The sequence below is a fragment of the Dreissena polymorpha genome, chromosome 3, assembly GCF_020536995.1.
Source record: "Dreissena polymorpha isolate Duluth1 chromosome 3, UMN_Dpol_1.0, whole genome shotgun sequence".
NCBI classification, from domain to species: domain Eukaryota; kingdom Metazoa; phylum Mollusca; class Bivalvia; order Myida; family Dreissenidae; genus Dreissena; species Dreissena polymorpha.
Window position 1 is genome coordinate 111,535,280 of NC_068357.1, and position 13,288 is coordinate 111,548,567.

General features: G+C 37.0%; 1 protein-coding gene across 1 annotated transcript; it reads right to left on the reverse strand.

The window, feature by feature from the left end:
• Nucleotides 1–90: 90 nt before the first annotated feature.
• On the reverse strand, nt 91–5,896 carry LOC127871033 (annexin A8-like). The gene is made up of 5 exons (XM_052413657.1): nt 5,731–5,896; nt 3,584–3,659; nt 2,218–2,312; nt 1,472–1,585; nt 91–267 (listed from the first exon to the last, which is right to left on the reverse strand). Exons 1-5 carry the CDS (start codon nt 5,773–5,775, stop codon nt 115–117), a joined length of 483 nt encoding a protein of 160 aa, XP_052269617.1. The 5' UTR covers nt 5,776–5,896; the 3' UTR covers nt 91–114.
• Between the last annotated feature and the right edge of the window lie 7,392 nt (nt 5,897–13,288).

A 13,288-nucleotide genomic window follows, 5' to 3' on the forward strand; every position in this document is an offset into this window, starting at 1 on the left:
TGAGCTGTATAAAAACCAGACATCCAAGAACATTTATGTTGCATTAGCTTCGACTGGAATTTAAATTATATTATAATTATGGTTTTATCATCTGTTAAAACAGGTTTTGATGAATTATACATCTTGAAAGAGTTTCAACACAATTGCAAGTGCGAGATTAAGAATTAGTTTAATACGTGTTTTGTAAGCCGCCTTGATGGACTTTATCTGCACCTTCGACCTTGAACTCAGGATCTCTATCAGCGCTCCCTCGTCAGTGCCCACGAACTAAAAAGTAAATGAAGATCAAATAACACGAACAATTATACAAATTTGGGGCAACCGTTTTGGAAACGTCAGAGTAAACTATTGGATGTGCAACCGATTAAAATGTTCGAACCTCGCTCACCTGAGAATCTTAGTCACTAAACAAATCTAAGCAGCTTGTGTTGTATTTAATATAAATGTGGTCTTCGGGTCGTGATTTTCACTTGGAACCATTTTTGAATTAGGTTGAGATATCAGAAGAACACATTAACTGACCAAGTTTCATGAATAAAAAAGTGACTTCTATAAAGTTCACAAGGTTTCATTTTATCCATATAAGGAAATATGCCACTCCCACCCCCTGTCGGCCATGTAATTTAATGGACTGGAACCCTTTTCAAACTCAGCCGAGATATGAAAAGTAAAGTTGTTCTGACCAAGTTTCATAAAGATTGCACAAAAATATGACATCTTGACTGTTTAAAAGGTTTCAATATAGCCATACAATGAAAACTGTCCCCTGGCGATAATGTTTTTCAATGGATCCGTACACTCAGCCGCGATATCATGAGCAATGATAAGACCAAGTTTCATTATGATTGGACAAAATATTTGACTTACTGATATTGCACAAGGATTCAATATAGCTATAAAAGGAAATCAGTCCCCCCCCCCCCGGAGGCAATTTTTAAAATTTAAAATGGACCGGAACATTTCTCGAACTCAGCCGTCAATAAAACACATGTTCTGACCAAGTATCATGACGATTGGAAAAAAGTTTGACTTATAGAGTATCAACAAGCTTTTTTCATAAATTAAACCTACTGACTAAGCTTTTGACCTAACGTGACCCAGATTCAAAGTCGGCAAAGATACTATGGTGACAAATGTTTCAGGAAGATTGGGCTATAAATGCTGTTCACAAGGTGAATGTTGACGACGCACATTTCGCGTCGCACGATGAACCACGACCAAGAGGCGATCAAAATGTTCACTTTTAGCACATTGGTCTTAGATAAGCTAAACATGCATGTGTGTGATAATTACAATCGGCATGAATACATTATCTCAAGAGATTAATCAAATAAAACGAGTTAAAATCCAAGTATAATTTACAAAAAACTTGATGACTCCATTGCAAGGTTTGACCTCCTCAGATATTGGATAAAATCCAGTACAGAAGAGGAGACCACTGTGCGGTGCTTGCGTTGCCAAGTTCATATACCTTAATGGCGTCATTGATAGACTTGGCGTCGTAGTTGATAGGGGTCTCCAGAAGGGCCACAAGCAGGTTCTCGAAATTGCCGCTTGTTTCGCACTTCAACTCCGCTCGCAGGTCCTACAATGGTTATGGAAGGTGTTTGATCATAAGTGTCATCATGGTATAAGAGTACATTTGTACAGCTCGCAGGGTAAAATTATAGCGTGTTTAATTGTTATGAGCAGTTAAATGCCCATTCAAGTAGTTTAAGTTCGCTATGAACATGTATCGTCTTCTCAGGGGATGGAGGCTGCGTAAAGGCCGAAATCAAAGTCTATCGTAACCATAATAAATATGCAATATATAATCAGACTGTAATTGTGTCGCGTTCTGAGAAAACTGGGCATAATGCTTGTGCGTAAATTGTCATCCCAGATTAGCCTGTGCAGTCCGCACAAGCTAATCAGGGACGACAATTTCCGCTTTTAAGGAATTTTTCGTTTAAATGATGTCTCTTCTTAGCGAAAATCTAGTTTTGGTGGAAAGTGTCGTCACTGATTAGCCTGTGCGGACTGCACAGGCTAATCAGGGACGACACTAAACGCACATGCATTATGCCCAGTTTCTCAGAACGCGACTCAATTATAATCATAATCCGAAATTTGGTTGCTGTTTTATTTTCAGAAATGCTTTACAATTACGAGTTGTATACACATGTGTAAGAGAACAAAGATTGCATCTTATCACATAAATTCAATTTTCCCGCATACCTTGCCAAACTGAGTTTTGTACGAGAGCGCGATCTCCTGACGCTGTTTATTGTCGTGGGACGCCATGACGTCAATGATCGGCTTCTCCTCCGTCCCTGTCGTTAAAACAAGGTACATTAACAACAACATATTTATTTTGTTTTAATTGGAACGCTTGGTAAGTTATTTGAATTAGAAAAAGTATAAAACCTGACCATGGGTGACAAAATTGTCCGCTTAACCAGACGTCAAACTTCGGAAATAACCGGGCGGTTATTCAAGTCATCCTAATTACTTATAAAGATAACACCCATTCTATTTCATTGTCTAAGCTTGCTGCACTATTGTAAAATACCGCTTAGTAATTAAATGACGCTTATTTAACCCTTTTATGCCTAGCGTCTAGAAAAAAGGCCTTGGCAAACAGCGTAGACCCAGATGAGACGCCGCATGATGCGGCGTCTCATCAGGGTCTGCGCTGTTTGCTTAAAGGAGTTTTTGTATGAAATATTCTAAATATAGAAATAAATATACTAGACATCCCTAATTTTGAAAATAAATTAATCCAATTTAAAAGGATAGGAGAGTCCACTAGGCATACATGGGTTAATTTCCTTGCCATTACCTGTTGTAATAATCCCCCTTAGTAACAAAGATAGCACCATAATGTTATCTCTTGTTACGTGAGTGTATATGTGTCGTGTTGTGAGAAAAACTGGGCATAATGCTTGTTCGTAAATTGTCATCCCAGATTAGCCTGTGCAGTCCGCACAGGCTAATCAGGGACGACACTTTCCGCTTTTATGGAATATTTCGTTTAAAGATGTCTCTTTTTAGCGAAAATCCAGTTTAGGCGGAAAGTTTCGTCCCGGATAAGCCTGTGCGGACTGCGCAGGTTAATGGGGGACGACACTTTACGCACATGCATTATGCCCAGCTTTCTCAGAACACGACACATACATTCTAAGTACTGTTGTAAAGAGGCATATTTAACTTCAATTTTAACTTCGAGTAGAACATAGTTAATACCGGATAATAACTAATAACAATAACCTACTAAATAGTTCTTACGCCAAGACAAAACCTAAATCTTCATCTTAACCCATTTATGCCTAGTGGACTTTCCCATCCTTCTAAATTGGATCAATTTATTTCCAAAATTAGGGATGTCTAGTATATTTATTCTATATTTAGAATATTTCTTGCAGCAATTCTTTTAAGCAAACAGCGCGGACCCTGATGAGACGCCGCATCATGCGGCGTCTCATCTAGGTCTACGCTGTTTGCCAAAGCCTTTTTTCTAGACGTAAGGGATAAATGGGTTAAATATCACTGGCGAGTAGCAAAAACAGTCAAACCAGAGCGTAGTCTACCATACACAACCTACCTAGGCCGTCCATAGCCTCGTGTAGTTGCTGAGCAAGCTTCTCTGCTGAGAATGGTTTGCTGGGCACCACCGTTCCCTGAATAAAATACAGTAGCTGTCATAAGTGTGTTCTCTGTTTATGTGTTGCCTGATTGTGAGATTAATTATTTTTTTGTCTTTGTCGACCTATTTATCTAAAAATTATGTTTAAACTAAACGACAGACGAGTTGACTACCTCGATTTCTTCCGTTCACGTAATGTGTTATAACTAATAAAAGTTAACTTGCCTTAATTGCAATCATTTGGTCAAAATCAAAACTTTATATCTGTTCTATTATTCGCCTGGGAATACTCAATGCCTCTGTGGTGTAAAGTAATCGTTCGCTTTTGCGTTCACAAGTCCTGGGTTCGATTCCCGTGGTTGGCAAACTTTTTTATCAACGCTCTTTTTTGGTATTATACTTAGTGTAGCCTTTTCCTAATAGTATAGTGTTTTAAATACATACATTAAAGAAAATTTAAAAAAACGTTTAAACAAATCTATTTATTTGCCAAGTTAACATTTCCGCCTGGAAAGGAGGCCCGTGACGCCAAGAGTAATCCAAGCCCACTAAAAGAAAATGATGAGGACTCGACAAAAGAATACTCAGCAGGATTGGTCGAGGCCCGGAATTACAAAGACCGTGCACTCCAAGGCCAGTCTAAAGTTTGAAGAGGATGTACTGTTGTATAAGTCTGAATATAATATGTGTTTTTCTGTCTAAAGGGGTGAATACGATCATTTAGCTACTGGAGCTAAGACAATGATCGAGCTTTCAACCAAGGGAACAACCATAAGAACATGGAACGTGAGAACACCCTATGCGTGCGGAAAAATCCCCAAACTGACGTAGCGAAAAACATCAGGCTACGAAGATAAGAATATTGCACAGTTTTATGAAGCCAAAAAAGCGATGATTTTTGTTTCTAAAATCAGTATGATTCGTTGTGTTTCAAAATGATTATACCCCATTCTACCGAAAATAAATCAATGCGTTGTAAAAGGCATCAGTTGTATAATGTCGATTTGTTTCAATAAAACTATTTCGTTTGATGTACGAAATACATGAACATTATTTTTTATGTTCGAAAGCGCTATGGTCAAATGAATAATTACCAACTACACTTAATAGCTACGAACTTAAGACTGCAGCGTGACAAATGTATAGACATAGTGAAACTCCAGAAACATTAGCAAGATATAATTTATTGTTCGCTAGTCTCTTATTTAAGGGCAAATGACCAATTCCCTATAAAATGCTGTAGACCATATACTAAACGACATTTATCATAAAATCATGATAAAACCTTTGGATACTAAACATTCAGTGCTTCAGAATTGTAATCCAGTGGACCCCTCTCACTGCGGAATACACGGAACCTCTTTAACCAATTTTTGCCTAGCGTCTCAAAAAAGGCCTTGGCAAAAAGCGAAGACCCAGATGAGACGCCGCGTGATGCGGCGTCTCATCTGGGTCTACGCTGTTTGCTTAAAGGAATTTCTGTAAGAAATATCTAAATATAGAAATAAATATACTCGACATCCCTAATTTTGGAATTAAATTGCCCCAATTTAGAAGGATGGGAGAGTCAGTTCGGCATAAATGGGTGAATGCGGGATACGCGGAAATGATGATGCAGACAGAATGGCAAAGCTGGGAGCGGAAGAAGACCAAGAGGAGATTAAAGTCAGACTAGAAAAAATTAACACAATTTTAAGTGCCTGTTCAGAAATAAACAGCCATAGGACAGCTACAATCGCCTGTCGAGACTAGAACAATCACCTCACGACTGCGAGCAGGGCAAAATAGACTTAATCACCACATGCACAAGAGATTCCGCCTTGTGGCGTCTCCACGCTACGGCTGATGCTCTACAGAAGACCACCCGTTTCATCATTGCCCCCGGTATGTAAGTGTGGCGCTGATCGAGAAAAAGAATAAATGTCACCCGTTTCATCATTGCCCCCGGTATGTAAGTGTGGCGCTGATCGAGAAAAAGAATCAATTGTTTACAGTTGTGTATGTTGATCAAAACATATGAGTACTATAATAAGAACTAACTACTGTTACGAACACTGATAATAACGTTTAAAAGTCAGATTTGAAATAAACGTTAATCCATTTACCTGTGTGTGAGTAGCCATTTTATGTTCCTTGTAAGAGTCACACATAACTACCTTTAACTGTATAATTTAAATTTTGAAGTCAGTGCTCTTAAGATCGGATGATTTTATGCTTTCGCTCAACCGCTGCCTTATTATATACTATTGATTGAAAGATAGTCCGTGCCCTGTTGAAACACATAATGGCCGTGCTAATCGGGGTCTTAAGTGTTCCCTTAGATTGACGCAGAGAGTTAAATGCAACACATGCACTTTCTCAAGTGTCACTAAGCACGCGTAAATGAAGTCAATAACATCTCCAAACTTGGTAGGCCAGGAAAAAACAAGTGCTAAAGTGTGCTCGCACTCCTACAGAAACGTGTCCAAATATCGAGGGGTTAAAGCCAGAACGTGATAAGTGCACTTTTTATCAAAAATCACTTTTTTGCACTTTCATAAAGTTATTCCAACGCTCTACAATATGCACTATTCCCTGGAATCACATCTTGAATACAACATAGTTAATCCGAAAGAACCAAGGTGCACTAAGTGCTTATCGACAAATCTGGTGTATGCCAGAATGCTTCAAGTGCACTTAAGTCATTTTGGCACAATAAGTTTTTTTACATATTGAGAGGAAAAACATGTGCCAAAAGGATTTAAGTGCACTTAAATCATTTAAACATAAGCCATTTGTGCATATAATTTAAGGTAAAAACAAAATATGAAGCCCTTACCTTGTTAAGGAATTATTGCATCTTGTTTATTTAAACAGGAATACACAAACTATTGTGCTAATTTGTAATTAGATATTAGGGAGAATATGCCTTTATTGGTGCTTATCTAAAAGACATTATTCTCCCACTAAGATGGTAAAATAAGATTTGATCTAGAGGCCGTTTTACCGATTCCATGTTCTCGTGTGAGCCAAGTTTATTATAAAAGAAAAAGTTTCAATATTTTCTTCTACTGTTTACAAAACACAAGTTTGACATGTTTATTGTGGAACGAAACTGAAGGATAATGCGGCTGTGAACTGGGAACCTGTCTTTTGACTTACATGAAATCGCTTCCCATCACAGTTAAGAATGTCTGTTTTTATTCTGACTGTTGTAGTGGTCAAAATCGAAAATAGGTTATTACTATTGCATTGAAAAATGTAAAAACATAGACAACATTGAACAAAAGTATTTAGAAAGTGGACATACCCAGATGGAGTGTGATAGTGTACCTGCTTCCATAGAATGAGCAAAGAAATTTACATTGGTATATTTACTAATGGGAACCAATTGTGAGGGTTACACCAAAGAGAACTCCGTATGTTGTTGTGCCTATGAAATACTATGACGCTTTTTGTATCAAGCATGTAGCTTAAACTGTAATGCCGCCCAATGTTGTAAATGTAAGTGGACAAAAGGTTATATGGACAAAAATAAAATTGATAAAACTACAATTGTGATCCGGGTGTGTGTTTTTTAAGTGCAGTTTTGATGACACCAGTTTTCAGTGTGGTAAACTCATATCCTCTATAAAATCAAATCAAATCCTCTATCAAAGGACCTTCTATAAAATGTGACATACAACCCTTGTAGATTCCGAACTTCCAATTACAGCAACAAAGAAGAAAGACCTGCCATCACTTTGCTCTGAAGGGATAATTCCTTCAGAATATCACCAGTATTTCAAGGATATTCCAGACCCAGATACAATAGAAGATAGATAAGATGCAGATGTGGAATAGAATATCTGAATCTTAACTTTCGTCCATTGTTAAGGTTGGAGACACATTTGCATGTCCTGTTCAAATCTAGAATGCAAAAGAAAATAAGTATGTACCTCTACAAAAAGAATTACCATTATGATTATTAAAATAAACTTGTTTTAAGTGCACATGTTTCGTTTAGTCTCGTAAAATAGATGCATAGCACAAGGCTGTTTTGCTTTAATGGCACTAAGTCCTGTATGGCATAGGAAAAGCAGCGTTCAATTCTTATGCAAAATAGCACCAAGTGCACTTAACACAGTTGTACTCTGAAAATATATATGTTTTACGTTTATGCCAGAATGAAGTAAGTGCTATTTTGAATACAAAATCATTAAAATATTGTATGCAATCATATAATATGTTTACAATGTCAAAACAATACTATTACCTATATTATAACCAAATATTATGCTGATATTCATATTCATTTAACAGTTGTAGTCTGTCAAACCTTAATTTTGCGTTTTTCTCCACTATTTGAAAAATGGAGTTATCACGTTCTGGCTTTAACCCCTCGATATGTGAAGAGCGAAAATTCAAAAATGCAATAGATTCAGAAAATAATATATACATTATTTTCAAACAAATGACGCTCCAGTTACTAAAATGTTTTAATACAAAAATCTATACTATAGTTTTAATCCCCCAATGCGTTGCATTGACCTTTCATATCCTGTTATCCCAGTCTAATTATTTTGCAAAGTTTGCTTTGTACGTATGTGTCTTTCGACAATTCTTTAATATTTCGTACTGTTTGGAATTGGCTCCTTGCCTACTTGTACTCAATACCGAAGAGAATAGCAGGAAAAAATGCTAAACCAAAAAGGCCAGTAAAAACAGAAACCCGGAGGAGTGATAGCAGATGACCAATGGCAGAAGAAAAAAGTGGATTGAGCACTTCCAGAAGCTACTGAACATGTCAGCTCCGGCGAGCACAACGGTGATACCGCCAGTTACAAGCGATCTGGCAATCAAGTGCATATCGGCAGACGCGCTGAAGCCTGACGTCGAGACCAGTGTGGAGCTACTCGATCCGCTCGTATGGAAAGATATGCAAGAAAAGGGAAGAATAAAAACTACCAACAGATTGGAAAGAAGAATATCTCATTAAGCTCCCAAATAAAAGGCGACCTCTGTTCCTGCTCAAACTATCGAGGGATAATGAAGTTTTCCATCCCAGGAAAGGTGTTTAATCGCATCGTGCTCATCCGAATGAAAGACGCAGTAGACCCTCATCCTCGTGATCAACAAACCGTCTTCCGAACAGAGAGATTGTGCACGGATCAGATCGCAACCCTGCGCATCATTCTGTAACAATCCCTGGAATTTGCCCCTGTATGTCATCCTCATCGAGTATGAGAAGGCGTTTGACAATGTTGACCGGCAGTCCCTCTGGAGACTTCTGAGACACTACGAAGTGCCAGAAAAGATCTTCAACATCATTCGAAAGTCTTATGAAGGGATGACCTGAAGAATCGTTCATGGCAGACAGCTCACCGACGCCTTCGGAGTGAGCCAATGCTGCTTTCTCTCATCTTTCCTGTTCTTGCTGGCCATAGACTGGGTCGTGTGAATACCTCAAAGGACCAGAAGAGAAACGGAATCCAGTTGATACTATGGAAACAGCTGGATGACTTCGACTTTGCCGACGATCTGGCTCTTCCCTCCCACACACAACAGATACATGACAATACCAACATGTTGGCGGAAAACTCAGCTAGACTGGGCCTCACCATCAACAGAGGGAAGATCAACGACACACACATCAAAGTCCAAGGCAAGGCGCTGGAGGAGGTGGATAGCTTCACTTATCTGGGCAGCATCCTGGAAATGGAGGAACGATTGCAAAAGTTTTAACCCGCGTCATTAAAGCACGAGCAGCCTTCCATCAGCTGAAGAATATCTGGGTATCAAGCGCTTTTATAAAAGGGTTATTGCCTTTTGTTTTTAATCATATATACAATATTCTGTGCACAACTCCTCCTACATTCTTCGTGAGATTTTCACGAAACATTTACAAAATAATTACCTCAAATGATTAACTAAGCCGTTATTCATTCAAAATTAATGCATATGAATAGATATAATAGAAAAAGTCAAGTAAGACTTATCGAGTTATGTCAAAAGTGAAACAAATATGTATAATTAACTATAAGACCGTAAACACACGACATTAATCGTTTTACGTCCAGCCAGAATTCGTTGTAAAACGTCCCCTTTGAGCATTGGGCGTTAAGCTTTTAGAGTATTGCAGAAATAATATTAAGCATTTGATAAAAAGCTATGTGCAAAAAAGGTAAAAACTATATAAAGAGCATGTTTTAAGTAAAAAGTTATAAAAATGAGTTTGCAACATAAAAAATGATGTTTATAAGTCAAGTATTTAAATAAAGATGTAACAATTGTATTCATCTCATAGGCTGTCAATCAAACGTGATATATTGCTCAGACATACCATCTTATTGTCTCTGAATTGTATGCCCGTGCCTTTAATAGTATGGTATTATTGCATGTGGCTGTCATGTAATACTACTTCAAATATTATCACTTTTCCGCTTAAATATATGACGTACCTGGATTAATCAACTGAACTGCCATTTAAATTGTGAATCATATAGTTGTGAACTAAACATATAACCGTGTGTGTCTTTATTAACCCATTTATGCCTAGCGTCTAAAAAAAGGCCTTGCCAAACAGCGTAGACCCAGATGAGACGCCGCATGATGCGGCGTCTCATCAGGGTCTGCGCTGTTTGCTGAAAGGAATTTCTGTACGAAATATTCTAAATATAGAAATAAATATACAAGACATCCCTAATTTTGGAAATAAATTGATCCAATTTCGATGGATGGGAGAGCCCACTAGGCATAAATGGGTTAAGGTCACATCCTAGTGGCACATTCAGAGGGCAATCGACATTCGGGAAAACATCCTGTTAATGTTGATTTGATCACGTACGCAACGAGAGCGCCGATGGCCTTGAAAGCATAGTTGCAAGATACAGGGAAGTTGCTGCTGAAGTAAAAGTTTAGGTCAAAATATACTAAATAGTTTCCTTATATGTTTCAATGTAAAAGCGACAATTTGAGCGTAAATAAACACAAAATTTTGCACATAGAGACCCCCCATAACCATACATTTTCTTGACGGGCATTCTAAGCTGAATCGATTTAAGTAATAAAAAAGATATGTCATGTTCAAACCAAAAAAGAATCGTCTTACATCAAAATCGACTGTTTTTGCACCTTCTTTTTTCGGCCATTTTCTAGTGGATTGTAACCTTTTGCAGTACCATTTTTTACTTTAATCTCTAACTTTATCCTATTTCAGGTATTTAATAGTGAACACCTATGCTTACCCTATCAATATCTCCAAACGATAAAACCAGAACAAGTCTAAAGTGTAAAACATGCCTTCGAGGAAAATTTGATTATTTGTTTAGACAGGGACCTATACAGTATAGGTCCCTGCTTTAGAGAGTACATAACTTCATGACTCGATTATTCATGACTCGATTATTTAGTTTATTGTAACCTTAACAATTTCTGACATCACGAGTCGCCTCCCTTGTTGGTTCATGCTACCAAAATGTTCTTTTTTTAGAAAAGGGAATTCCAAATCGTGACGAATGTGAATGGTTACAAAATGACATAACTATGAAAATAAATAGGTAGAATAACATTATTTCACGCATACCATTATGCAACCATCCGTTTTCTTTTCCGACTTGATACATTTACGGCATTCCATTTAATATTTTACAGACACAACACTCGTCCAGAATTTGCGCGAATCCATTGAATTCGATGCCACATTTAAACCGTTAGCTCTACTCGTAACGTTAATTTCTGGCTCAAAGTAAATCATTTTAATTTCAATTAACACATTTCTGTTACTTTCAAACTCTACTTCATTAAATCCATAGAAAGGCAGGTCAGAATCCATGTCATAAATCAGAAAACATTCATCGTACTCCGCTATTTTTTTTTACACATTTACAAAGAACGAAAGTGCTTTATGCCCCTCTTCCTGTTGAGAATATGTTAATTTCTATTAATAATTAACCAATGAAATTCTACATATCCTTAAACCAGGGCCTAATGAATTTGACCTGTCCCAGAACAGTAAACAAAGGAAATAAAAAGTAGGTGTGAGATCACTATCAACCAGAACAGAATTGTTTTACGAACGAAATTTGTTTTAGTTTCTTAAAAGGGTTTTCACGTAAAACGGTCTTAGAAAAATTCACTAAAAACGTTGTCAGCAATATTCTTGGAAGAAAACGTTAGAAAAACGTTTCTAAATAAAAAAAAGTTAGAATTACCATATACTATATTAAAAAGATATTTCGTCTGATTTTTGATCAGGTAAGGCTTCATAATGGTCAACCGTTCCATGTCGGTTTTCGAAATGTAGCTCTAACATAAGCATAGTTGCGTAACCGCAACTATGCTCAAAATCAGTCCTGTAAACAGTCCACTTCAGGTCTGCAAGATAACATTGCGGATATCCCCATCAACGATCCTTCGTATTTAAAGAGTTCCCATCGACGATCACTTACGTAACTATCCATATTTTTAATTGTTGTTTTTTCCGGTTCATGTTTTTAAGATACCATCGCGGATCTCTTGATCACTTTTCCTACGTATTTAATGAAATCCCTACGTCTTTAATCTGACCTCACTCAGGCCGCAAGTAGTCCATCGATTTGTATATTAGAATAACACGGATATGAACAGTTGTTTACTATTAAAAGCGAAAGAGACATTATCTTTTGCGTATGATTTTGATTTGTTTGTTATATGCGTACATCATTGTTGGTAACATATTTGATTTAATTGTATTATCTTAAATCATAATTTTATATAACATTATTGTCATAAGTTCGTGGTCGACTCATATACGTATGATTATTAAGACGGTGCTATTATTATAAGTAAGTCAATTTAGGTGCAGTTTGGTGTAATATTTTGACGCTTAAATCACGTATTCTCACTTGTCAGGTTTTTACTTAATGTCACTTTTGTAAAGATGCAAATAACACAACCATGTAGCTGTTATATGTTTATGATTTGATCAAGCCCGTGTGGGTGAACTATTTAAAATGAATGTAGTTACAGTGGCGAGAAACCATTTCAGTGGCGAGAAACCATTTCGTATATTACAATAAAGATAAAATGGTCTTTATCGATGGTCGATATGTTACATTAAGAAAAAATGAGATTGCATTAGACAATTCAAAACAGTTTTACAGGAAGTCACATCTGGTAAAATTGTGAATCGTTCGGTATATAATAAAAATATTGAATGTCGAAGAACCAGTGAGTTGTAAAATGACAATAATGGCACACTCTTTTTTAATGTGTTTAGTTTATGGATTTTGGAAATGGATTTAAGAAAATTGTGTGTGTTTTAAGAGTACGGGCATATATCAATATGCATACTTGTTTTTACCATTAAGATTAGTGAGTACTCGTCGCTATTAACCTAATATGGACCTTTGATTATATAAAAACACCGTTTCGATGAATATATTTGTGTTCATACTCGAAGCAATTTAAATCGATTGAAGCGTACCTCACCAAGCATAATGTTATGGCCAATTAAACTTGCGCGAAACGCGCTCGAACAAAACGAATGCAAATTCAGGAAACAATCTAAGCGTATAATGTATGCTAATTGTGTTTTCACGAGTACCAGGTTAATGTTTTCGAACTATTTATACATACTTGTCTTTGAAAGTGTTCGAGCAAGTACTGCGACACTTGCTATTAATATGTGAAAATGAATTGGCACATTGCCAAACAACATAAAGT